General features: G+C 40.9%; 6 protein-coding genes across 7 annotated transcripts; 4 read left to right on the forward strand and 2 right to left on the reverse strand.

The window, feature by feature from the left end:
* The first annotated feature begins 690 nt into the window (after positions 1–690).
* On the forward strand, positions 691–2,979 carry LOC116208336. 2 transcript variants are annotated; one of them, XM_031541713.1, is made up of 3 exons: positions 691–876; positions 1,311–2,257; positions 2,484–2,979. In XM_031541713.1, exons 2-3 carry the CDS (start codon positions 1,334–1,336, stop codon positions 2,676–2,678), a joined length of 1,119 nt encoding a protein of 372 aa, XP_031397573.1. In that variant the 5' UTR covers positions 691–876; positions 1,311–1,333; the 3' UTR covers positions 2,679–2,979. The 2 variants fall into 2 exon arrangements, with proteins under 2 accessions (XP_031397573.1, XP_031397574.1); XM_031541714.1 differs by having other exon boundaries at positions 1,319–2,257.
* Positions 2,980–3,094: 115 nt separating this feature from the next.
* Positions 3,095–7,011, reverse strand: LOC116208332 (eukaryotic translation initiation factor 3 subunit C-like). Its single transcript, XM_031541710.1, has 4 exons — positions 6,843–7,011; positions 6,511–6,576; positions 4,633–6,417; positions 3,095–4,255 (listed from the first exon to the last, which is right to left on the reverse strand). Exons 2-4 carry the CDS (start codon positions 6,532–6,534, stop codon positions 3,320–3,322), a joined length of 2,745 nt encoding a protein of 914 aa, XP_031397570.1. The 5' UTR covers positions 6,535–6,576; positions 6,843–7,011; the 3' UTR covers positions 3,095–3,319.
* An 816-nt stretch (positions 7,012–7,827) lies between these two features.
* On the forward strand, positions 7,828–11,094 carry LOC116208333 (IQ domain-containing protein IQM6-like). The gene is made up of 9 exons (XM_031541711.1): positions 7,828–8,024; positions 8,226–8,628; positions 8,716–8,830; positions 8,919–8,984; positions 9,085–9,173; positions 9,251–9,338; positions 9,444–9,683; positions 9,844–9,945; positions 10,036–11,094. The coding sequence occupies exons 2-9, from the start codon at positions 8,327–8,329 to the stop codon at positions 10,780–10,782; spliced, it is 1,749 nt and encodes a 582-aa protein (XP_031397571.1). The 5' UTR covers positions 7,828–8,024; positions 8,226–8,326; the 3' UTR covers positions 10,783–11,094.
* LOC116208335 (homogentisate solanesyltransferase, chloroplastic) lies at positions 10,939–14,492 on the reverse strand. The gene is made up of 10 exons (XM_031541712.1): positions 14,169–14,492; positions 13,346–13,467; positions 13,056–13,202; positions 12,642–12,867; positions 12,425–12,498; positions 12,093–12,185; positions 11,777–11,894; positions 11,587–11,649; positions 11,477–11,509; positions 10,939–11,240 (listed from the first exon to the last, which is right to left on the reverse strand). Exons 1-10 carry the CDS (start codon positions 14,391–14,393, stop codon positions 11,166–11,168), a joined length of 1,176 nt encoding a protein of 391 aa, XP_031397572.1. The 5' UTR covers positions 14,394–14,492; the 3' UTR covers positions 10,939–11,165.
* Positions 14,493–17,927: 3,435 nt separating this feature from the next.
* Positions 17,928–18,443, forward strand: LOC116209285 (40S ribosomal protein S28-like). The gene has a single exon (XM_031542878.1). It carries the CDS (start codon positions 18,011–18,013, stop codon positions 18,206–18,208), a length of 198 nt encoding a protein of 65 aa, XP_031398738.1. The 5' UTR covers positions 17,928–18,010; the 3' UTR covers positions 18,209–18,443.
* Positions 18,444–19,303: 860 nt separating this feature from the next.
* Positions 19,304–21,027, forward strand: LOC116208158 (40S ribosomal protein S5). The gene is made up of 5 exons (XM_031541424.1): positions 19,304–19,460; positions 19,552–19,631; positions 20,133–20,404; positions 20,505–20,708; positions 20,792–21,027. The coding sequence occupies exons 2-5, from the start codon at positions 19,554–19,556 to the stop codon at positions 20,844–20,846; spliced, it is 609 nt and encodes a 202-aa protein (XP_031397284.1). The 5' UTR covers positions 19,304–19,460; positions 19,552–19,553; the 3' UTR covers positions 20,847–21,027.
* The last annotated feature ends 56 nt before the right edge of the window (positions 21,028–21,083 follow it).

The raw sequence follows: 21,083 nt of genomic DNA on the forward strand, positions 1-21,083 counted from the left end.
GGCCCAAAATGAGAAGACGAAAGGCCCAATTTATTGAATGGCGGAAGTGGAATCAATGGCATACGGTGTTCATCTCCATACTCCCGGCGCGCCGTGTGCATCGGTTTCATTACTCTTCTCCTATTCAATTCCCGGGCCGAGCATGATCCGTGACTCTGGATATACTCCCGGATCATTGAGTTAACCGACGGACCGTCCTTTATTGTACATGCACCGGGTGCACGGAATTTTCACAAATTTTTTGAACTCATACGAACGAAGGAGACAGTTGGACACAGTGCGATTAAGGAAAAAAAACAAAAGCAAATCTCCCTCCCCTCTCCCTCTCTTTCCCTCTCTCGAATTTTCACCGGGTGCAAGTCATTTTATTTTCCGATGTGATCGTGATATTCAAAATTCAATTGTTTGAGTTTAATTCAATTCAAGCTGAGTCGACCCACTAAAGAAAGAGTTCTCATAATATGAACTTTCATCATTCACAATACTCAAATCCGACATCTATAGGTAATAAGGCGGTGAATCAGTTAAATCAATCTATATTGATTCGAGTGCAAATCATTTTCCGGCCAAAACTCTGAATACCTCCATGCTCCTTGAGCATTGACTTTGACCCGTGCACCGTTCTTTGGGGTACATGCACCGGCTGCATAGAATTTTCAGAAATTGTTTGAACTCGTACGGACGAACGAAAAGCAAATCTCCCTCCCCCCCCTCCTCTCTCCCCCTCTCTTTCTCTGTCTCTCTCGCCCTGTGACAATCGGCGTCTCAGCTCATTTCAAGGTTCGATTCTGGACGGAAAATCCTCGGATCTTATTGCATTTGACCGGATCTCCAAGCCTTTCCCTGTCGTCGAAATACGAAATCAATTGATTCTAGGTAATGTCTCCTTTACCTCTTGCCAATTGAGCTTCTTTTCCGCAGTTCGATTCTCCGTTGTCGATGTGAATGGGGACGTATCTCAGCTCGCGTTGATTGAAGTTCCATTCTTGCGGTTGTGTAAGTGAATGTGGGGATAGATTCTCAGCATTCTTCGTTGAGTGTTGAACTCGGCTTTGGTTCGGGATTCTTTCTGATTCCGAAGAGGAGAATCGAGAATTTTGATTATGAAATCATTGACATTACTGTAGTTTCCGGTATGAAACTGGGGGTGCTGTATAGATGGATGTGGAATTAGATAAACCATCTCTGTGTTAATTTTAGGTGATAGGTTTGTCCTAATTGGGAATTTGCACGTTCTGCTTAAATCTAGATTGAAATGATTCAGATTGATTAGGGTTTTTTTAGCTTGATCGAAAGATACTTTTATTTAGGTTTTCAGTTATATACCCAAGCAATGGATGCACCTGCTGCAGATATGGAGCTCGAACACAAGAAGATTGAAACCGAGGAGAAAAGTCCTGCCTACCCTTGCGGCCTGTGTGATACCGAAGTAGTCCACAAAATAGCCCAAATGCTGCTCCCAGGGTTAGCCACGGCCTGCGTGGACAGCACAACTGGTGACATCTTCAGGACCGCGGCTTCAGTTGCAGTTGATATGAGGAAAGAGCTCATCGAATACCTCACTCAGAGAAGCGAAACATTCGTGGCAGATACTGTTATCCTGGAAGAGCACCCCGCTGAAGAAGTCTCTGATCACCCTTATGATATAATTTCCGATTTTGTAGAGGACTTTGCCACCTTGAAGAGGAATTTGTGGGGTCGGGTTTCGGGGTGGCTTCTTAGCGAGAGGAGAGAGGACAGGATTGATGATATTGTACAGGAAATGGAACTGACTAAGTTTTGGCTGATTGATCGGAGACAAGCACTTGCTCAAACTCTGCTAAAGAATGTCGATTTAAAGAACACGTTCCACTGCGATATGAAGTTTAACACGGCAGAGGAACTCGAAAATCATGCGCCTCAGTGCAGGTTCAGGTCCATGATATGTGACAATGAGGGCTGTAATGCAATTTTCATTGCGGATCATATGGAGAAGCATGATATGACTTGCCCTTTTAAGATAATTCCATGCGAGCAGAAATGCCCCTCGGATGGCATCATGAGACGAGATATGGACAGGCACTGTCTCACTGTCTGTCCCATGAAACTTGTGAACTGTCCGTTCTATCAGGTCGGGTGCCAGTCCACGATTCCCCAGTGTGCTATGGATGAGCACATTTCTGATAGTCTCCACGACCACTTGCTACACGTTCTTCAAAGCACCCGTAGGGAGACCTCTGCAGATAAACTTAAAGCTCTCATGGAGCAATTGGAGAAGGTTAGTTTTGCTCATATTCCCCCCCATGGATATGTTAATATTGTGTGTTAGAAAGTTGGGATGGCTGTTTATTGACGAATCTCAGGTACCTCTTCCTCAAGCAAAAGCTTTCATCTGCTTACGCACTCATTTGCTGGTGACTTATTAGAGTGGATTTTCACATTCCTCCTTTCTTCAATCTTCTCGATGATAATATTTGCTTTACGACATCCTGTCTGTGTTACAGTCCCCATTCAGCAGTCAGCTTGCAGCAGCACGTGATCCAAGATCCTTAATATCAGCTGTCAAGGCTGTCGAGGCAAAATTGGAGCCGTCGGAGATGGAGGTGGTGAACAGTTCTTTTGGAGAACAAGCACCCACTTCTAGTTCAGCATCTCCATCTGCAGAGGATTATCACGGTCAGAATGGAGACGTCAACTGAGTCCTCGGCCGATTCCTTTAAGGGAGTACTGACAAACCATTCTTTTGCCTCGTAAAGATAATCTTCAAGGCGCAAGTATTTCACAAGCAGATATTTGAGTGCTGACCATTTTGGTCTACCTTCTAAGGTTTCCCTTTTTCTTTTTTCATTTTCCGGGTTCGAACATCTATACTATACAAATTTTGTCGCTGGTTTGTTCCAATCGAGTTTATATGATACTTCTGTAACCAATAGTCTATTGTTGAATGCCAATGAGGATATACTGTACTACTTTTGAAACTACATCTTTCTATCCGAGTTTAAGATTAGTCTTCTATGCTTTAGCTCAAGAAGTACATATTGGTCGGAGAAATCAAATATGGTTCTTGGTCATCCCACATAGCAATGCAGAAGATTTTGAGTGTCAAAATCCGAAATGGAAGCAAAACAATAACAATACATTCTCGTAACAATTACTCATTGTCAAAGTATCACGGAAATTCCCTAATAGTTCAATAATTGGCCAAAACTTAGGATCTAACTTAGGACCCAAAAATGAACAACAGAAGTGAAAATCCAAGATCAACGATTCTGCTATATAAGGTTATGGCTAGTGAAGATTTCAGAGAGAATTCAGAAGCCTCTTTCTGCCAAAAACCCAACTACACGCGAACCCCTCTATTCAGACTAACCATGCGACCTGAACCTTCCATCTGGGAACCCCTAGCGGCCCGATTTGAGTACCCACCACCTCTGACCTGACCTGCCCGATCCCTCGAGTAACCACTACCTGTCCCAGATGACCGCCCACCACCGTAACCTGATCTTCCCACTGAACTCCCCTGCCTGCCCTGGTTAAAAGAGAAGCCACCCTCTGCCCACTTGCCGCCTCCAGCAGTTGAACCGCCCGCATAGTCCTGGTTATCCCTCCTCCTCATCGGCAGCTCCAGTCCTCCACCACCAATCCTCGCCTCGAGGGCCCTCTCATTGCTCTCAGTCAGGACTGACAGTTTCTCAGTGAACTGGAAGGCAAGGGCCTGCAGCCTCGTGTGCTTGACCTCGTGGAAGACGATCGACCTCATGGGCTGGTCCCAGCTGGCGTGGAGCTCCTCGTTCACCATCATCTTGCTCACCACACCATGGGCCTGGGACTCGGAGAGGTCAAACATCTTAGAGAGCTCGTCCAAGCTGAAAGACTCGTATGATGAGGAGAAGGTGAAGAGGTAGGTCCTCAAAGCTTCCTCCTTAATATTAGCCCTAAGCATCTCGAGGACAGAATCCTTGTTTCTAAGAAGCTTCCATGTGTCGAGGGCCTTGATGGCATTAAAGGCTCTTTCATGATCTCCCTTGGCGAGTGCTCTGGTTGCCACCATCACATGGTCCCGGACGTTCTCAGGTGGACCAGTGAAGGTCTGCCTATCACTCACCTCGAGAAGGCGGCGGAAATTCTTGCTTATGACTTTGCGCTTTGCATCATAGGTGTTTACCGCCATGTTCGGGACCTCTAGAAGCATTGCGCATATCAAGTGGACTGCTTCAAGAAGCTCAAGGTTTATGTGCATGTGATAAGGCATTTGACGCCTCCTCTCCAACCTTTCCTGAAAACAGAAGAGCCAATAGAGAAGCTCATATTAGCAGAGAGCCCCATATATTATGAATTAGATGCAATCTGCTGATCTTGTCAAAATCCCCAATAAAGTAAGAGAAAAATAGAGTCACGGTGACATCATTTTAAGAATTCAACATAGCTTGAAGAATGAGTAATTCTTTGAATGGCCAGATTACTAACAGGTTCACCTAAAAGACAGATACATTTACATGCAAATATTCAGCTCATCTACCACGAACTACAAAGGCGAAAATACGTAGTATTGAATAATGCACTATAATAATATGCTCAAAGGGCCAAAACTGCATTCCACATAGTAGCGTTGATGAATCATGGAGAGATGGATTATTGGCAGAAAACTTTCACCTGCTCAGGGGTCTTCTCATGATACCTACTTTGAGAAACGCCTTGTGCAAGCAACTCCTTCACCCTTCCACCTGAATACAATTCAGCAAGGCAACCGTGTCCTTCAGCAATAAGCCCAACCCGGAAAGCACACAGCCCGAGCTGTGCCATGGCCCTATTGAAGAGTATCTGGGTTGAAATGTCCATAAGTTGAATACTGTCTTGCAAGTGACTCATCAGCAGCAGGTCGCGGGCAGTGGAGAACTCATCAAAGAGGGCATGGTGATAAATGTCACAAAGCATGGCACGGGCCTTAGTCCTCTCATCACCATATTTGTAGATGAGAGAGACCAGAATGTCCATCATTGTCCTGCTGTTCTCAGGAAATGTCGGCTTTCTGGGCACAAGCTCGGTAGTGACAATAAACATAGGTGGGGCCCTGCCTTCCTCAGGTACTTTAGGCTCCTCCCCTGCTTCCTCCCCATTATCCTCAATCTGTTCAGCTAACTTCCTCATAGCATCATAAACCTCCTGAGGCTTATAATATATAAGTTCAACTCGTCGTAATGCTACCTTTGAGGCAGCTCTGAGATCTCCGGCACGTTCCAAGTAATCCTGGACATTCTGGGCAAGAACTAAAAAGATGGGCTCATCCCTTAACCTCTTAACATACTCACGAGTGTGAGGATCAATACACTGCAAACTTTTGAAGAACTCAGCATCTATCCTCTCCAGGAAGGCAACTAAATTTCCCCATATCCTGATTGTCCCAGTGAACTCTGGTCCCTTCTCAGACTCGTTCTCATCAGGCTCCACAGAATCGTTCACTACAATGTTGGGGTACTGCATGAGAATGTCGAGAATAACAAGCATATTCTGCACGCATTGCTTCCACACATTTATCGGCATGTGACCAGTCAGACCAGGATTAACATCAAATTGAGCAGATACAACACTGAAAAGTATCTCAAGCTTCTGCGCAGGGGTCTTCGCCACCTGAGACAAGAATGTCAGCTGCTCAACCTGCTCGTACCGTCCAGTTCCCTTTCTTCCCCTGGCAGAGACAACCTCCTTAAACCATTTATTAACCTTCTCCCAAGTAGCCTCCTTAGGATCCCTAAACTGCTTGGCCAAAAGGTTATCTTTCTTGTTCATCTTTAACTTCCAGCCACTCTCCTGACTATCAGGCTCATCAACCTCACTTGCCTCTTCCTGATCAGAAACATTGAGCTTCGTGGGGTCCTCGATCTCTGAATCATCAGACTCTTCTTCCTCCTCTTCTTCCTCATCTTCCGGTTCCTCCTCACTCTCAGGATGTTCCCGGTACTTGTTAATCAACTCTTCATATTGCTTATTATTCTTCTTTAGTTTCTGCTTCATTGAGTTCAAAGCCTTCGCGTTGCTGCTACTGATCTTCTTCTTGGCCTCCTTATTGGCCAAAGACTGAGCCAGAAAATCCTCCAACATAACCAGAGCCTTAATATAAACAGTGGGGGCCTTGTCAGACTCCATCACTCTCATAACCTTCTCAAGCTGCTTGTTTATCTTGTCAAAACTCTCCTGCAGGCTAACCCAGTCATTGATCTTCATAGCATTTTTCATCTGGTCAACCGTGACCAGCATCTCCTCAAAGCGCTTATCTTTAGCAGACCGAACAACCCGCTTCTGGGTGTCGGAATCTTCGCTATCACTAGCATTGACCGAAAGGTATCGATTCCCAGCAACTTGAGCAGCATTATCAACTGGGCTCCCGTCCTCGTTTTCGCTGTCATAATCGCTGCTCTCCTCCTCGGTGTCGCTTCCACCCTAATTTCAACAGATAGTAACTACAGTAAGCAGACAGAAATCTCGTACAATTCTTGGCAATAAAACAGAAGAAATAAAGGATTAGGCCCAGACCTGAGTCCAGAATTTCGACGCCATGTTCTTCAAAAGCTAAAGGCAATCAATCCGAAGCGTCTGGATCTGCATAACAGTACAATAAATCGTTAACAGCCCAGCTCACCAATCCGACGGTCCAAACTAGATAAAGCTAAAAACTTTTCATTCACAGGCAATTGGTGGTAAAACCGCAACACTCTAAACGCATAGGGATTAATGTGAAGAATCATGCAGAACGGACGAATTATCCACTGACCATACCATCCTTATTCAATTTTATCAAGAAACGGATCCCTTCTGATGCAAAAGCTCTGCAAATTTACAAAAACCTAAAGATGAAAACCGGTTACCTCTTTCACTTCGGCCAGCAACGAGAAGGCGGCAAAAACGAAAGAACTTGCAGTCCAAATCGATGTCGGCGAGAGAGAGCGGGGACAGAGAAGACAGGGAGTGAAACGTTGAAGGGTTCCGGCGGGATCAGCTTCACAGGAACGAGGAGGAGGCAGCAGCCGACATTTGCGGATGGGCTTTAGGGTTTTGATAGAGACAGATATGGACTACGTGGGCCTTCACAATGGGCCACGTGGGCCCTTGAAAATGTTAAAACATGATAAAACTATCAATATGGTCATTCAAATACCATATTATCATCAATTTGACCCTTTAAAAATTTTTACCATCAATATAGTTCTCCAAAGATCATATTGCTATCGATTTGGTCCTTTAAATATTTTTGCCCTCAATATGGTCCTTCAAAGATCATTTCGTCCATCAAATTATAATATCATTAGTATTGCTTAATTCCGTCAAATAATTTCTATAAAAAAATTTAGAAAAAATTATCTGCTGAAACAAAAAATTGACAATATTTTTCATTACAACACGTGTGCTGTGATTTTATTAACCGCATAATAGTTTCCATCTCCACTCCATTTCTACTCATCTTCATCTTTTCCATTAATAATGAGAAGAATAACAAAGAAACTAAGCGGACACGTATATTTTCAACATGAAAATATACAAACTGAGTATTACAAAGGGAATGTGAGAGAGACTGAGATAAAACAGTTTTTCTTCTATCCAAAAAAAACATTTTCTATTTTTATTTTATTTTTTATAGAAATTATTTGATAGAATTAAGCAATTCTAACGTTTTTTCTAACAAAGATTAAATTGATGGCAATATAACATGAGATCTAATCATCCTCTCCCCCTCTGTCCATAGGCTAATTACGTCTACTAACAAATAGCAGTTATAGCAAAAAGTTAGCCAAAACTATTTTGGGAAAGAAAAGAAAAAAATTCGTGAACGCCTTAATTAATAATTTCCTCGGATTTCCACGTTATTCGGTCCCTCTCCCGTTGTTACCTGCCGGAGTTTTTCTCCAAATGTCGGTTTCTTTTTCCCGTTTTCCGGTTGGGATCTCCGTGTTTTATCTCTTCCCTCTCTGGTTCTCTCATTCCGACCTTCCCCATTGAACCAGCCTCTCTCTTGTTCATGGAGATCCCCCCCAACCACACCGTAGCCTGAGGTATATCAACCTGCCATTCTCTCGATTATGATCATCTTTTATATGTTGGGTGAATTGGTTCGATTCGATGCAGCATCCACGGCGGAAGAAAATCATCTGGGAAACACATTTTTACTTATGTACATTCGTAGGTTGTCACGTTTGATGTAGCATTGTATTTTTTTTCGACGGAACCTGTTATGATGATTCCCCTCATGGCAGGTACTAGAAGTCCCAAAGACTGCACCCGTTGTCCATCGATATTTTGCATCCAGGGCCACACCGAGAGAACGGGGGAACCAGCAGAAAACTGTCGGGGAAAGATGATTTTCCACGGGTCGGCTCTTAGCTTTAACGGGAGGGAGCTGGAGGCCTTGTTCGCACTCTACTCTCCTTCATCGGACTTGGAGGGGAAGGACTTTGCCTGGTCGGCGAGCTTGAGGAGCAACAGCTGCCACGACTTCCTGGGAATGGAGACTACCTCGAGGAACAACTACTCGCCATTATCTCCTATGCGCACGAACCAGAGGCATCACCAGGCGGCTCTGAGGCTGCAGAAAGTCTATAAGAGCTTCCGGACAAGGAGGCAGCTCGCAGACTGTGCCGTTCTCGCCGAGCAGAGATGGTTCGTAGATTACATACCTTCGGCTATTTCTACTTTCCCCTTCCTTCTCGTTGGTGTCGTCATTACTGTTGCTCCATGTTTTTATAGGTGGAAACTGCTGGATTTTGCCGAACTGAAGAGGAGCTCCATATCGTTTTTCGACATAGAGAAACCTGAAACTGCTATTTCCCGTTGGTCGAGAGCAAGAACTAGGGCCGCAAAGGTAAATACACATCATAGATAATCAAAGGTATATCTGGAGCATATTACCGATGATAAAATTCGAGTGACTAATGATGTTCTCGGTTCAGGTGGGGAAGGGCTTGTCCAAGGACGAGAAGGCTCGAAAACTAGCTCTGCAACATTGGCTAGAGGCGGTGAGGCCCATAGTTTCATTATCAGAAGCAAACTTTCCATGTTTTTTCCGATACGAGATTGAACCCTTACTATCTATAACATCTTAATGTTATCGAACAGATCGACCCTAGACACAGATACGGCCATAATCTTCAGTTTTACTATGCTAGATGGCTCCACTGCGACAGCAAGCAGCCTTTCTTCTACTGGTAAGTCAGACTTAAGACGTGTCAAATTGAGCCAAGCCAGGAGGACAAAATTGACAATTTTAGTTCGGGCTATGCAGGCTTGACATTGGAGAGGGGAAAGAGACCAACCTTGATTGGTGCGCCCGATCGAAGCTTCAGCAGCAATGCATCAAGTACCTTGGAACAGTAAGCATCATCTATCGTTCTCCTGTTAGATGGGAAGAGCTCAATCGATGCCTTCCTCAGAATTTCAGGAATCTCATTTGCGGTTCTTTCGGTCCCATATTGCAGGAGGAAAGAAAGGCTTACGAGGTTTCAGTGGAGGATGGCGAGTTTCTGTACAGGCAGAGCGGAAAGCTTCTGGACACGAGGGAAGGACCCCCTGATGCAAAGTGGATATTTGTTCTCAGCACTTCGAAGATCTTATATGTCGGGCAGAAGAGCAAGGGCACATTCCAGCATTCAAGTTTCTTGGCTGGCGGAGCAACATTAGCGGCCGGAAGATTATTCGTGGAAGAGGGGATCCTCAAGGTAAAACCGCCATATAGAGAAGGATAACCAATTAACATGTTCGGCTCTATGGAACTAAATAATTTCCGGATTTTCCAAACAAAACCACCTTGAGCTCTCTTCCACAATGTTGCGCCTGTTCTTAAGCCCAGAGCTTACCTTTTTCTTTGGTTTTCTTCAGGCAGTTTGGCCTCACAGCGGGCACTATCTCCCAACAGAAGAAAATTTCCAGGAGTTGATGTCTTTCCTCGAGGAACACAAAGTTGATCTTTCCAATGTAAAGGTAACTTAAGGTCGACGTCTTCTCTTCTTGAAGTTGTTATAATGATCTGCCTCGTTTTGAAGCATTTCGACATTCCAATGTCCCTCACAGAAATGCCCAACCGAAGAGGAAGAAGCTACACTGTTCAAAAGAGTCAACAACACAATCTCAAGTTGCTCTTCAGAAGAGAATCTAACCCGACGTATGGACGAACCAAATACTGAAAAATCAGCTCAAGGGAAAGATGACTTGAGAAAGCAAAACCAGAATGCAGATGAAAGCTCCGACCAGACCGCTTCTACTTGGTCCAGGAGACGGGGCATTAGACTGGGCTCTTTGATCACAAGACTCGAGATACCTGGAAGGGCTGATCGGCTCTACATGTTTAGGAAAGATTTGGGCACTCAGCCCCCGAACTGTGAATCTCCTGGAGAAGATGGATATGAAACGGCCGAGGAATATTTCCTGGAGCAAGAGTTCATGGTCTCGAAGCCGAACTTGTTTGATGATAAGAACGACAAGGACCTTATCCCGAAGGAGAAGATCATGAAGAGGATTGATTCTCATAAGGGGATGAAATCATACCAGTTGGCGCAGCAGCTCTCAAGCAGGTGGACCACTGGGGCAGGTCCACGGATTGGGTGCATGAGGGACTACCCCACAGAACTTCAAGTCCAGGTCTTGGAGCAGGCGAACTTGTCCCCGAGGGGAACTGCCCGCACCTCAGCCCCCAGAGCAAATTCACGTTTCGGCTCGATGGCTTCGCTTACTTCGATCTCTTCTTGCAGAGAATCGAACAATGGTGGAAGCCCTCTCACTCCCGATAGACTTGTCCTGTTCCAAACAGCAACCCCGTAACAAATGTAACGGAACTGCGGATTAGAGTAGAGATGATGGTGATAGATAATTATCGTCCTGATGCTGCATTCTTTCTTGGTCGTACATGTACGAGCATGATGACTCTTTTTGGTAGAAAGTATTTCTTACCATGATAAGAATGAGATCTTGAAAGAATTTTGCAGATCAAATGTTCCTGGAACATCGTTATGTATTTATATTCACGTGAACATTATCTAGCACCAGCCACGACATGGAACAACACTGCCCGAAGAGTTTTACAAGAGAGCTACAAGAAGTTACTGGTAAAAAAGGAGGAGCTATGTGTACAGTCAGGTCTCAAAAAGTTGAAAGGAAGTCTTCTTTCGCACTCCAAATGTATGAGAGGAAGAAGGTATATATGCTTAGATGAATGGAAATATAATGTACTCTGCATAGAACAGGTTCCATATGAACCGGTAGAACCCGGCAATTGCTTCCTGCAAAATGGAGCATGACAACATAATCATATAACAAGCGCTGCAGGGGTCCTTAAAAATAATTATAGAGATTAAACTTGAAATAGTGCTCATCTTAACTCTATGATTCGTGCGCTAACTACAATCTACAGTTGGGCAGCATTTTTTCAGGAAAAACATGCATTTATAATAAAGCGACTTCACAAGCAAAAGAACCCTTTGCTTCTATGGAATATAGACTGCAGATTAGAGACTACCTTAGTGTAGTTTGCTTTCTCCAAGACCCATGTCTGAAAAGAGAAAAGATGTTAATTACAAAAGAAACAGCTATTTGGCAAATTCTTTTGCAATTTAATATATAATATACCTGGAAAATCAAGCTCAATGCCAAGACTGTATGCAAAGGTATCATGAGGTTACGTTTGAAAGCCTGGGCAAAATCCAATTAAAGTACTTAACTTTGGAGCTCATCCATGTCAAAAAATATGTGGGAAGGAAAAAAGAATAGCAACAACAAAAAACATCATCTCTACACAAAGAAGAGTTTGAGGGCCTACCTGGGGCATGTAGATTGCAGCGAAGATGGAAGCAATATAGTTTAACAGCAGAAGTCCAGAACCTAGAAAGGCGATGTTTCTGACCCCAAGCTTTGTTGCAAAAGTAGATATCTGAAACCTGCAAAAGAGTAGTTCAAGAATTTTAGCTTTCATATGAGAATGCAAAAGGAATCAACTGCAGAACCTGTTGGACTGCCATATTTGAGGCTCATAAAACAAGCCCAGCAAAGTTTGAGAATATTGGATGGGCTTGCCATGGCAAACTATATTCTACACTGAGTAGCAGCAGGTGCTGGAAAAGGATTCAGCAATGTACTTGCGATCGCCCTCGACGTCTGGAAGATCCTTGGTTATGGCTATGACCAGGGCAAATAGCGTGACAAAGGTTGTGATGAAAGCCACAGGTGAGCTATTCAAGGAGCAGTTCAAATCAACACGAAAATGCTATGTCAATAATTTGAAAATTTTCTGACAAAGAGATCGTATCAAATTAATTGGAGAAATGATACAAGCATTCGCCAAAAGCAGTAGCATCATTTCCAATGAAACTGCATCACTAAAGCACCTAAGCTGGTAGTTATATAATAGCTGAAAAGTAGGTATCTATCATACATATCACTAAACAATTTGTAATAGGCAGAGACATACCTCCACTCAAATGCAAGTCCTAGGGCAGCTCTTGTGGCATAATATACGCCGAAATTGAGGAGAAAACCCCGTACCTGCAAATAATCCATTCTCAGGTAATCTCTTTTAAAAAATAAACTTTTATATCAAGAAAATGGTCCAAGCTGATCCTCGTACCGTCAAGCAGTTACAACTTATAGGATCACTTATAAACCACAAAAAGGGATTAAAGACTTACTGTGGCAATTATAAGAAATGCTGCGACTGGGAATCTCTTCATTCTGAAAGGAGGAACTGAATATATGGTGCCAAGAAAAAGACCGAGACAATAAAGGGAAGTAATGAATGGTCCAAAATAAGCTGCAACGATCAACAGGCCAGTCACCGCAAAAAATATTACCAATAACCACGCAGTTTGAATGGATAGATCTCCAGCAGCTACAGGTAAATAAGGCTTGTTGACCCTGAAATTGGAGAGGAAGTATCATACTAACATCCCAAGACAAAACGACCAACAAGAGACATAATTAGAAAATTCATGATGCGTTAATTTCATAGTTTTTCCTCTCCTCACCATTTCTTTAGTAGTAAGAGAAAAAGTTGCATTATCTATACAACAATATGGCAACATATTAATAGTATATACGCATACCTGTCAATGCCAATGTCGTAAATCTGGTTGATGCCGACAATGTAACCATTGCCACATATGAGAGCAAAAAGACCTGAGAATGCTTTAAATAGCAGAGACCACTTTATGAGGTGCGAGTTCTCGATCAAGGCTCTTGCTACCAGCGAACTGCGGAGGTGCAAGTTCTATTATTTAGTTAGATCACGAAGGAAAAAAAGAGTAAAAATTTATTATTATTTAAAAAAAAAAAACTGGGAAATAGTGCAAAACTAGTAGTAAGTTAGGCAGGAAAATCACAGATCACAACTCACAAGGAGCCCAGAGCAGTCCCACGTATCGTATGAGGACGCAAGAATCTCCAGCATGCATCTTTGAAATCCGAGACTTTACTCGATATAGGATCAGATCCAGCTGCTCCTGCTTGCGCACAAACCTGGAAGAATTTTCATCCACATAAATCAAGCCACATTCCAATAGAAATATGAAACTAAGAATAAGATCTTTTGAGGATCTTTGAATAAACCGTGATATTCTTACACATAGAAGCATATAAACCGCAGAGTTTCCTGCAGTTGGAAAGAGACCAATCATAGATTTTACGTATGAAAGGCGCTTTGACAGCGCGTTTTCCTCGGGACCATGTTCGTAACATTGTTAGTGTATCATCCCATTAGCTTTGACTTTCACCAAAACAATCAGCACCAAACACGAAATCAGAGGGCAGTTTCTTCTTCCGGGTCTTAGCAACTTTCCCTGTTTCTATTAAGAATCTTCTCCGCAGCCGCTATGCATTTATTATTCCTGGTTTTAGTTTGAACTCAACTCTGAGAACAATTTAGCGCTCCTGTAGGCCGCTGTTCAAATTGGAATCGCCTGTCTGTTCATAGTCGCAGACAGTTAACCACCAAACCGCAATTAGATGGAGCGGCTACCACGAATTTGCAGATGAAATCTGCTGCACGGCACATTGGGCAGGAACATTTCACTTATTAATCCAATTTCACGGAGAACAAGTAACTTGGAAGTACACTACAACAGCTTCATCAGACGAGTTGCAGAAGACACAAACTATCCCAGCAGAAATTGATGATTGCACACAATAGGGGGGGACCAGAGCTTGAGAAGAACTCAAACCTTGACAGAATTTCGCCTGCTGTGACCGTTTACATCAGGTTTCAAGGAGCTGCCATGGCCGAAAAGCTCAGTCGAACGCAAACCTCTGGAGCGTTTGAAGCGGGGATGAGTGGAGTAGAGTGTGGACCCGGCGGGTCTGCTTGTGTGGTGAAGTGATGGGAAGTTGTGGTGTGGACTCAAAGAAGGAAGTCGGACCAGAGAAGAGGTAGACAGCAAGAGCTCCATGCACAGCACCGAGAAAGATATGCGACACTGAGAGAGAAAGGGGGGAGAGAGAGATGTGGGGATGAAGGAGCAGCTGCCCGAGTGCTCTCTCTCTCTCGTCGCATTTTTCGGAATTATATATTTTAATTTTATGACTTATTTGGTATCAAAATAGAATTTAAAATTACATTTTAATTTAATTTTATTAATAATAAAATAAAATAATTTATGTAAAGTTAAAAGGTAAATTTTATTTATATGACTCTTTTTTATAATAAAATAAAATAAATAAAGGGTGAATTTATTTATATCACTCTTTTTTATAATTAAAATCTAATTTTAAAATTTTATTTTGAAACCAGGTTCAACATTAATTATTTTATTTCTGATCCTTCCATATTAGACGGACTGTCTGGTTCGAGTTACAAAAACGAAAATAGAAACATGACCGACATATTTGGTTCAATGAGGAATCCGAATTTAGTTTTATTCGACTATGCCTGGTTCAAATGGCTACGAAGTCGGACTTAAATTTCAAAATTTAATAATCATTTGTGAGTATTATCCTATTGTGCTCCAAATCTTTTGCGAACCATAATCACCGATTATATTGACAAAGGGTGGCTACCACGATCTTGACCGAGATCGGCAATTGACCTTTACGGCTTTCATGATTTCGATTGATCGTTGTATCTGTTTCCAAAGATCCGCCAATGATTTATATGTAAATTTTATCTATATACATGCAATATATATTAGTTTTTTTGTTTCGTGCGATGCCCATACTCATTTTTATATCTCTCTTTATTTTTTATTATTGTAACTATTTTACATTTTGAAACATCAATTTTCTTATTAAAATAATAATAATTAATTTTAATTTACAAGTAATAGCCTTCAATAACTTTTATGTTATGAGTTAAAGTATCTTAATTATTATAATGATAAATTTAAATTGATCAATTAATATGTATCGTATTTTTAAATAATCTGCTAATATAGATATGGCACATATATTAAGGTTTGGAATTAGAATAAAAAATTATTTCGTCCTTTTTAAAAAAAATTGCTTAAGACATCCTTAGTTTTATTTTTTATTTCATTTATGACCTTAAATTCACAGTACTATGTCATAATATATAGACCAGATAATATTCTTTTAATAAGTTCTATATATTATCAGTTAATTTTCTTATAGGGTTTGTATCATTTGGAGTCCTTGTATGTGTATATATATATATATTCGTTTTAATATACACACAATACATATATATTATTTCTTTATAACAATTAGTCTGAATTTTGAAAATACATTTACTTATTAACATAATAAAATATTTTCAATATTATTTTTAAGTTTATATGATAATCAATTAATAAAACTAAATTATTTTTAAACGGTTCAATAGATTTTTTCAACTAATGGTCGCAATTACTGTATATTGTGTATTTGTTTAATTGTTCTGTATTACTTACTTACACAAATTTGATTACATATTTTTAAGTACAAAATTTTATGACAGTATTTTTTTATAGGGCAAATTACAAAAAAAAATCCAAATTTTATAAAATGTCTAAGTTTTGTCATAAATTTTGTTTTGTAACAAAAAAAACCATAAGTTTTCTAAAATGTCTAAAAAATGACCTCCGTTATAACTTCCGTCAATTTTTGCCTACGTGTGACATACGTGGACTGTTAAAGGGACCCACTAGCCTACGTGTGACCTACGTGGACTGTTAAAGGGACCCACCATCAGCAGTAAAAATTGACGGAAGTTATAACGGATGTCATTTTTGAGACATTTTAGAAAATTTATGGTTTTTTTTGTTACAAAACAAAATTTAGGACAAAATTGAGACATTTTACAAAATTTGAGTTTTTTTTTGTAATTTACCCTTTTTTATATTGCGATAAGTTCATATATTATAATAAGAAATATATAAGATATGAATTATTTTAGATCATCTCTTTGATCTTTTGCATAATTTATTTTAATAATTTTATTTCATTAATGAGAAAGCATTTATTGTTCAAGAAGTCAACATATTTACCTTATACTATTAGAAAATTACTCTTTCAATCCTATTTATTGTGTGCGATACAACTTTATACTGGCTTTTTTGCCTGTGCGATGCACAGATTATTGGTTATAGTGGTTATTTTTAGTGGATTTGTAAAAATTTTGACATCACGATTGAAATGTTTATTAAGTTATCTATATTCTTAAATTGAAACGATTCAGATATTAATGCATATAATAACAAATTAAGGATGACTGAAAGTGAATTATAATACTAAATATGGATGAATAAAATGATATTACTTAAAAAACATATTGCATTTTCTTAAATATTAAATACTAATAAATTGTAATAGATGACTTCCATGTATTTTATTAAAAAAAAGAAGTGCAAATAATCTATTATCATATATTCTTCCCACAAATTCTTACTTTTAATAATTTTTAAATAGATTTATCTTTTACTATTTAAAAAGTGTTCAATATATAAGCTATACTCACTGCATATCAATAAAATTTTATTTTAGTTATTAATTATGTCGAAAAGTTTTTTTTATAGATATGTTATTTTAAAAAATTGTATTTTTTCTAAATAAACTTTCAGATTTCATTTTTTTAAACCAAGAATGTGATTGTATAACAAAATTATTAGTGGATAATGATTTACATGCTATTACTAGTTTAACCTTAATTGTATATAAATTTACATTTTTGTATTTAAATATTTACCTTTATGACCTCGTGCTATGTATAAAATTACTTTTCTAGCCCTATTTATTATTGGGATACAACTTTTATATATATATATATATATACACACCTTTATGACCTTATACTATATATAAAAATACTTTTCTAACACTATTTGTTACGAGAAATACAGCTTTATATTATATATATATATATATATTGATTGCCTAATGCTGTAAGAATAAAACTAAGAAAAAAGGCAAAATTTGCCTTAAGTGATATTTGAATCAAATAATTTTCATTCCTCTTGTCCATTTACTAAGATTTCCAAGGAATAAAAATTCCCTTGTTTAGAAAATTGAAAACTGGTTTCCCAAGATAAACAATCACGATCGGAATGAATATTTTTTATTTTAATTGTAATTCCGATCTCATTTTGATGAACCAAATGCGACCTAAACAAGGAAAAAAAAAGGATTGAAAAAAGAAATGACTCGAACGGGTCACATCCAATCTAGAATAGTGGAAGGCACTCTGCGCTGACATGTAGTACTCAGCTGCGTTTCTGTGCATCATTTTGTATGTATACTGTCTTCATAAATTGAAGAATTTTTTTTTTGACATTATGTGGCCTATTATTCGAAGGGTAATCGATTTTGAGTCGCTGTTTCTCAGTTTTAATCTCATAAATGCATTAGGCTTGTGTGTGTATAAAAGTGTCTGCTTTCGGTGTTTCTTGTCATGGTTCTTGATCTCACAGCGTGGATCAGTTTGTCTGCTTTAGGCTTAATGACTTCTTTGTATATGGGAACTTATGTTATGATGGAGCATCGTGAATTAAATTTGCGTACGCTCATGAAACAAGCCCGTGACCTCTGCAGTTAATTTACAATTTCTCAATGTATTGCTGGGTTTGCTTTGCGCAGGATGGATAGTCAGATTAGGCACGCTATGGCGGCCAAGGTTATGGGCAGGACCGAGTCGAGGGGGCAGGTGACCCAGATGAGAGTCAAGTTCCTCGACGACCAGAACCGGTTCATCACGAGAAACGTGAAGGGACCCGTCAGAGAAGGCGATATTCTCACTCTGCTTGAGTCTGAGAGAGAAGCAAGGAGGCTCCATTGATGGTTCCATCTCAAGGGCCAAGCTTTCTTTGAGTTTTGGTGCAATGATGGTTTATGTTACACGGATGAAATCTACTGCTAGAATCTTTGAAGGATGTTTCTCATTTTCGTGCTTTTCTGAATCTAGACTTACAAGGTTAGAACTTGATCGAGTTGCAAGTTTGTGAGACATAGCTTGTTTGAATATCAAGTGTGTTCTGGGAATTCTCCAGACAATTTTTGCTTCAGTATCAGCCATGAACGGAGCCACCACCTAAGTATAAAATTTTCTTAATGGATGACAATAAATCTCGGGCTGTCTTTGAGAATGTATTCTATATCCAGGACTCCGTGCTATCCTGATCTGCAGCTAAATTTAGCACACAGCAGATCAAAGTGCAAAGGCGACAGGCTATACGGATGTTTTGATTGGTTGTCGTGATGTTGACATACGCAAAGCAACAGCAACTGTTGCGAAAACACATTGTCTGATGGAACAGAATAACTCGACAATGTCTAGCGAGGTCCGAACCCGGATGAAAGAACCGGTAGATCTTGCAACTCTTCCTTCAAGTTACTCTCTCCTTTCGACCTCTGTCGACAATAGGAGACCAGCGTGCAACCAATTGATTTTCATATACTCTACATTCATCATTATCTCCATTCTCAATATATATTTAAGGCTTTCTGAACACGCACAATTTTCTACTCTAAAAGCACCTATTCTACCTCGGGCACCAACCCGAGAACCCTTCTTGCCAGTACAGAGCAGTGGCCGGATCCGGGGGTAGCAATTCGAAGATTTTTTCACACATCATAGGCCGAGGCCTTCTCTGCATGCATATTAACCGAGACAAATTCTCGTTCGGGTTCTGAACTGTTGCACTGCAGGTCAAGTAGTGTACGTCTTTTCCGCTTGCTTCATATCGTATTTTTTGCTAAAATGAATGGAAAAAAAGAAAAAGCGCAGATCGTTGTGCTCAGCCATATGCAGTGAACATTCGACAGCGCATGTTGGGCTTTCGTTCATTCTGGGCCGATTAGAGATAATTGGGCCGGAGTACCCGATTCGTGCGAAAGCTGGTCCAGTCCGCAGTTGGTAATAATCGGCTTTCCTCTTAACCCTTTCGGTCCCTGGTCGGGGCGAGCTATAAAAGCAAAAATCTCTAGGGTTTTCGGATCCTGCTGCGTCTGTTGAGAGAGAGAGAGAGCTCCAGCAGCGCCGCTCCTCTTACCATTCCGGCTCTCTGCCCGCACTAAACCCTAATTTGCAGGTAAATGCTTCTGTCCCTCCGTCTCTCTCTCCGATGCTTCCGCAGGAGCTGTTGAGCTCGACATAATTGTCCTTGCTCACTGGTGGTGCAGGTATGGCGGTTGCTGTCGATCAGACTCAGCGGGTTGATGATGTGAAGCTCTTCAACCGGTGGACCTTTGAGGACGTCCAGGTTCTCATCTACCCCGCACCCTGATTGATATGAAATGCTGACGCTATGCTTTCATGTCGAAATGCTCCGTGTAATCCGTGGTTGATCTGTAGTGCTTCTGTTAGAGGTATCGGGGTGATTTGGGGGGAAATCAGCAACTTCTTAGCTATTAGCAGAAATCCGGTTCTAATGTAAAGCTGTGAAGGATAATGGGCCACCTTCATCTCTAGCTTGATAATTGCCGAATTCAACACGATGACCTTCGGGTGTAACTTGTCACATGGATATTGGGATGTGGATGAGGTTTATGTCTCTCGTTAATGTCGATTTGTTAAAGTTGGTTTTCATCTGCTATAGCTCATTTGATATGTTGAAGTTGGTATTTTTTCTGTTGGAACCAAATAGCTTGATTATTTTTTTCAGCATTCAATCGAGAAAAGACCGGCTGATTAATGCTGGTGCAATCAGTGCTCCTTTCTACTATTGAACTCAAGGGATTTCTTTATTTATCATAATGTGTAGGTCAACGACGTCTCGCTGCTTGACTATATCGCTGCACAACCTGCCAAGCACGCTACCTATGTCCCGCACACCGCAGGGAGGTACTCAGTAAAGCGTTTCAGGAAGGCCCAGTGCCCGATTGTTGAGAGGCTCACAAACTCCCTCATGATGCACGGGAGGAACAATGGAAAGAAGTTGATGGCTGTGAGGATTGTCAAGCACGCCATGGAGATCATTCACTTGCTGACTGACTCAAACCCGATTCAAGTCATTGTTGATGCTGTCATCAACAGGTATTGGATGATTAACTGCAGTCTTCTAGAGGCCTGCATTTTCACCCTTCTATGTTTATCTCCATCCTCCTTGCCACTGATAACCCTTATCCCATTATAGTGGACCTCGTGAAGATGCTACCCGTATTGGGTCTGCTGGTGTTGTGAGGCGTCAGGCCGTGGATATTTCTCCTCTCCGACGTGTAAATCAGGCGATCTACTTGCTCACTACCGGTGCTAGGGAAGCTGCCTTCAGGAACATCAAGACGATTGCGGAATGTCTCGCTGATGAACTCATCAACGCTGCCAAGGGTTCGTCTAACAGGTAAACTGGGCATCAATTTCTATTCCCTTTCCTTACATGTAGAGTCATTTCATAACCCGTTCGGTTGGTTCTCGTGTGCGCAGCTATGCCATCAAGAAGAAGGATGAGATTGAAAGAGTTGCCAAGGCCAACCGTTGAGTTGTTGCTTCGGTGAAATGGAGCTTCGGGATCTCTTGGCAGTTTTCATTAAAGTTTTTAATCTTTTTGGAACATTGTGATAATAGTGTATGTGATGATGGCTTATCAAGTTTTGGTAATTGGATCTTACCTAAGTGTTGAAGTGTTTTCATGATGATGGTGGTTTTGAGGCTTACTCTTAGTACTATGTTTTACTGTTTTTCGTTGTAGTATAATCGGTCAAATGTATCACTATTT

Source organism: Punica granatum, chromosome 5, assembly GCF_007655135.1.
Source record: "Punica granatum isolate Tunisia-2019 chromosome 5, ASM765513v2, whole genome shotgun sequence".
Taxonomy (NCBI): Eukaryota; Viridiplantae; Streptophyta; class Magnoliopsida; order Myrtales; family Lythraceae; genus Punica; species Punica granatum.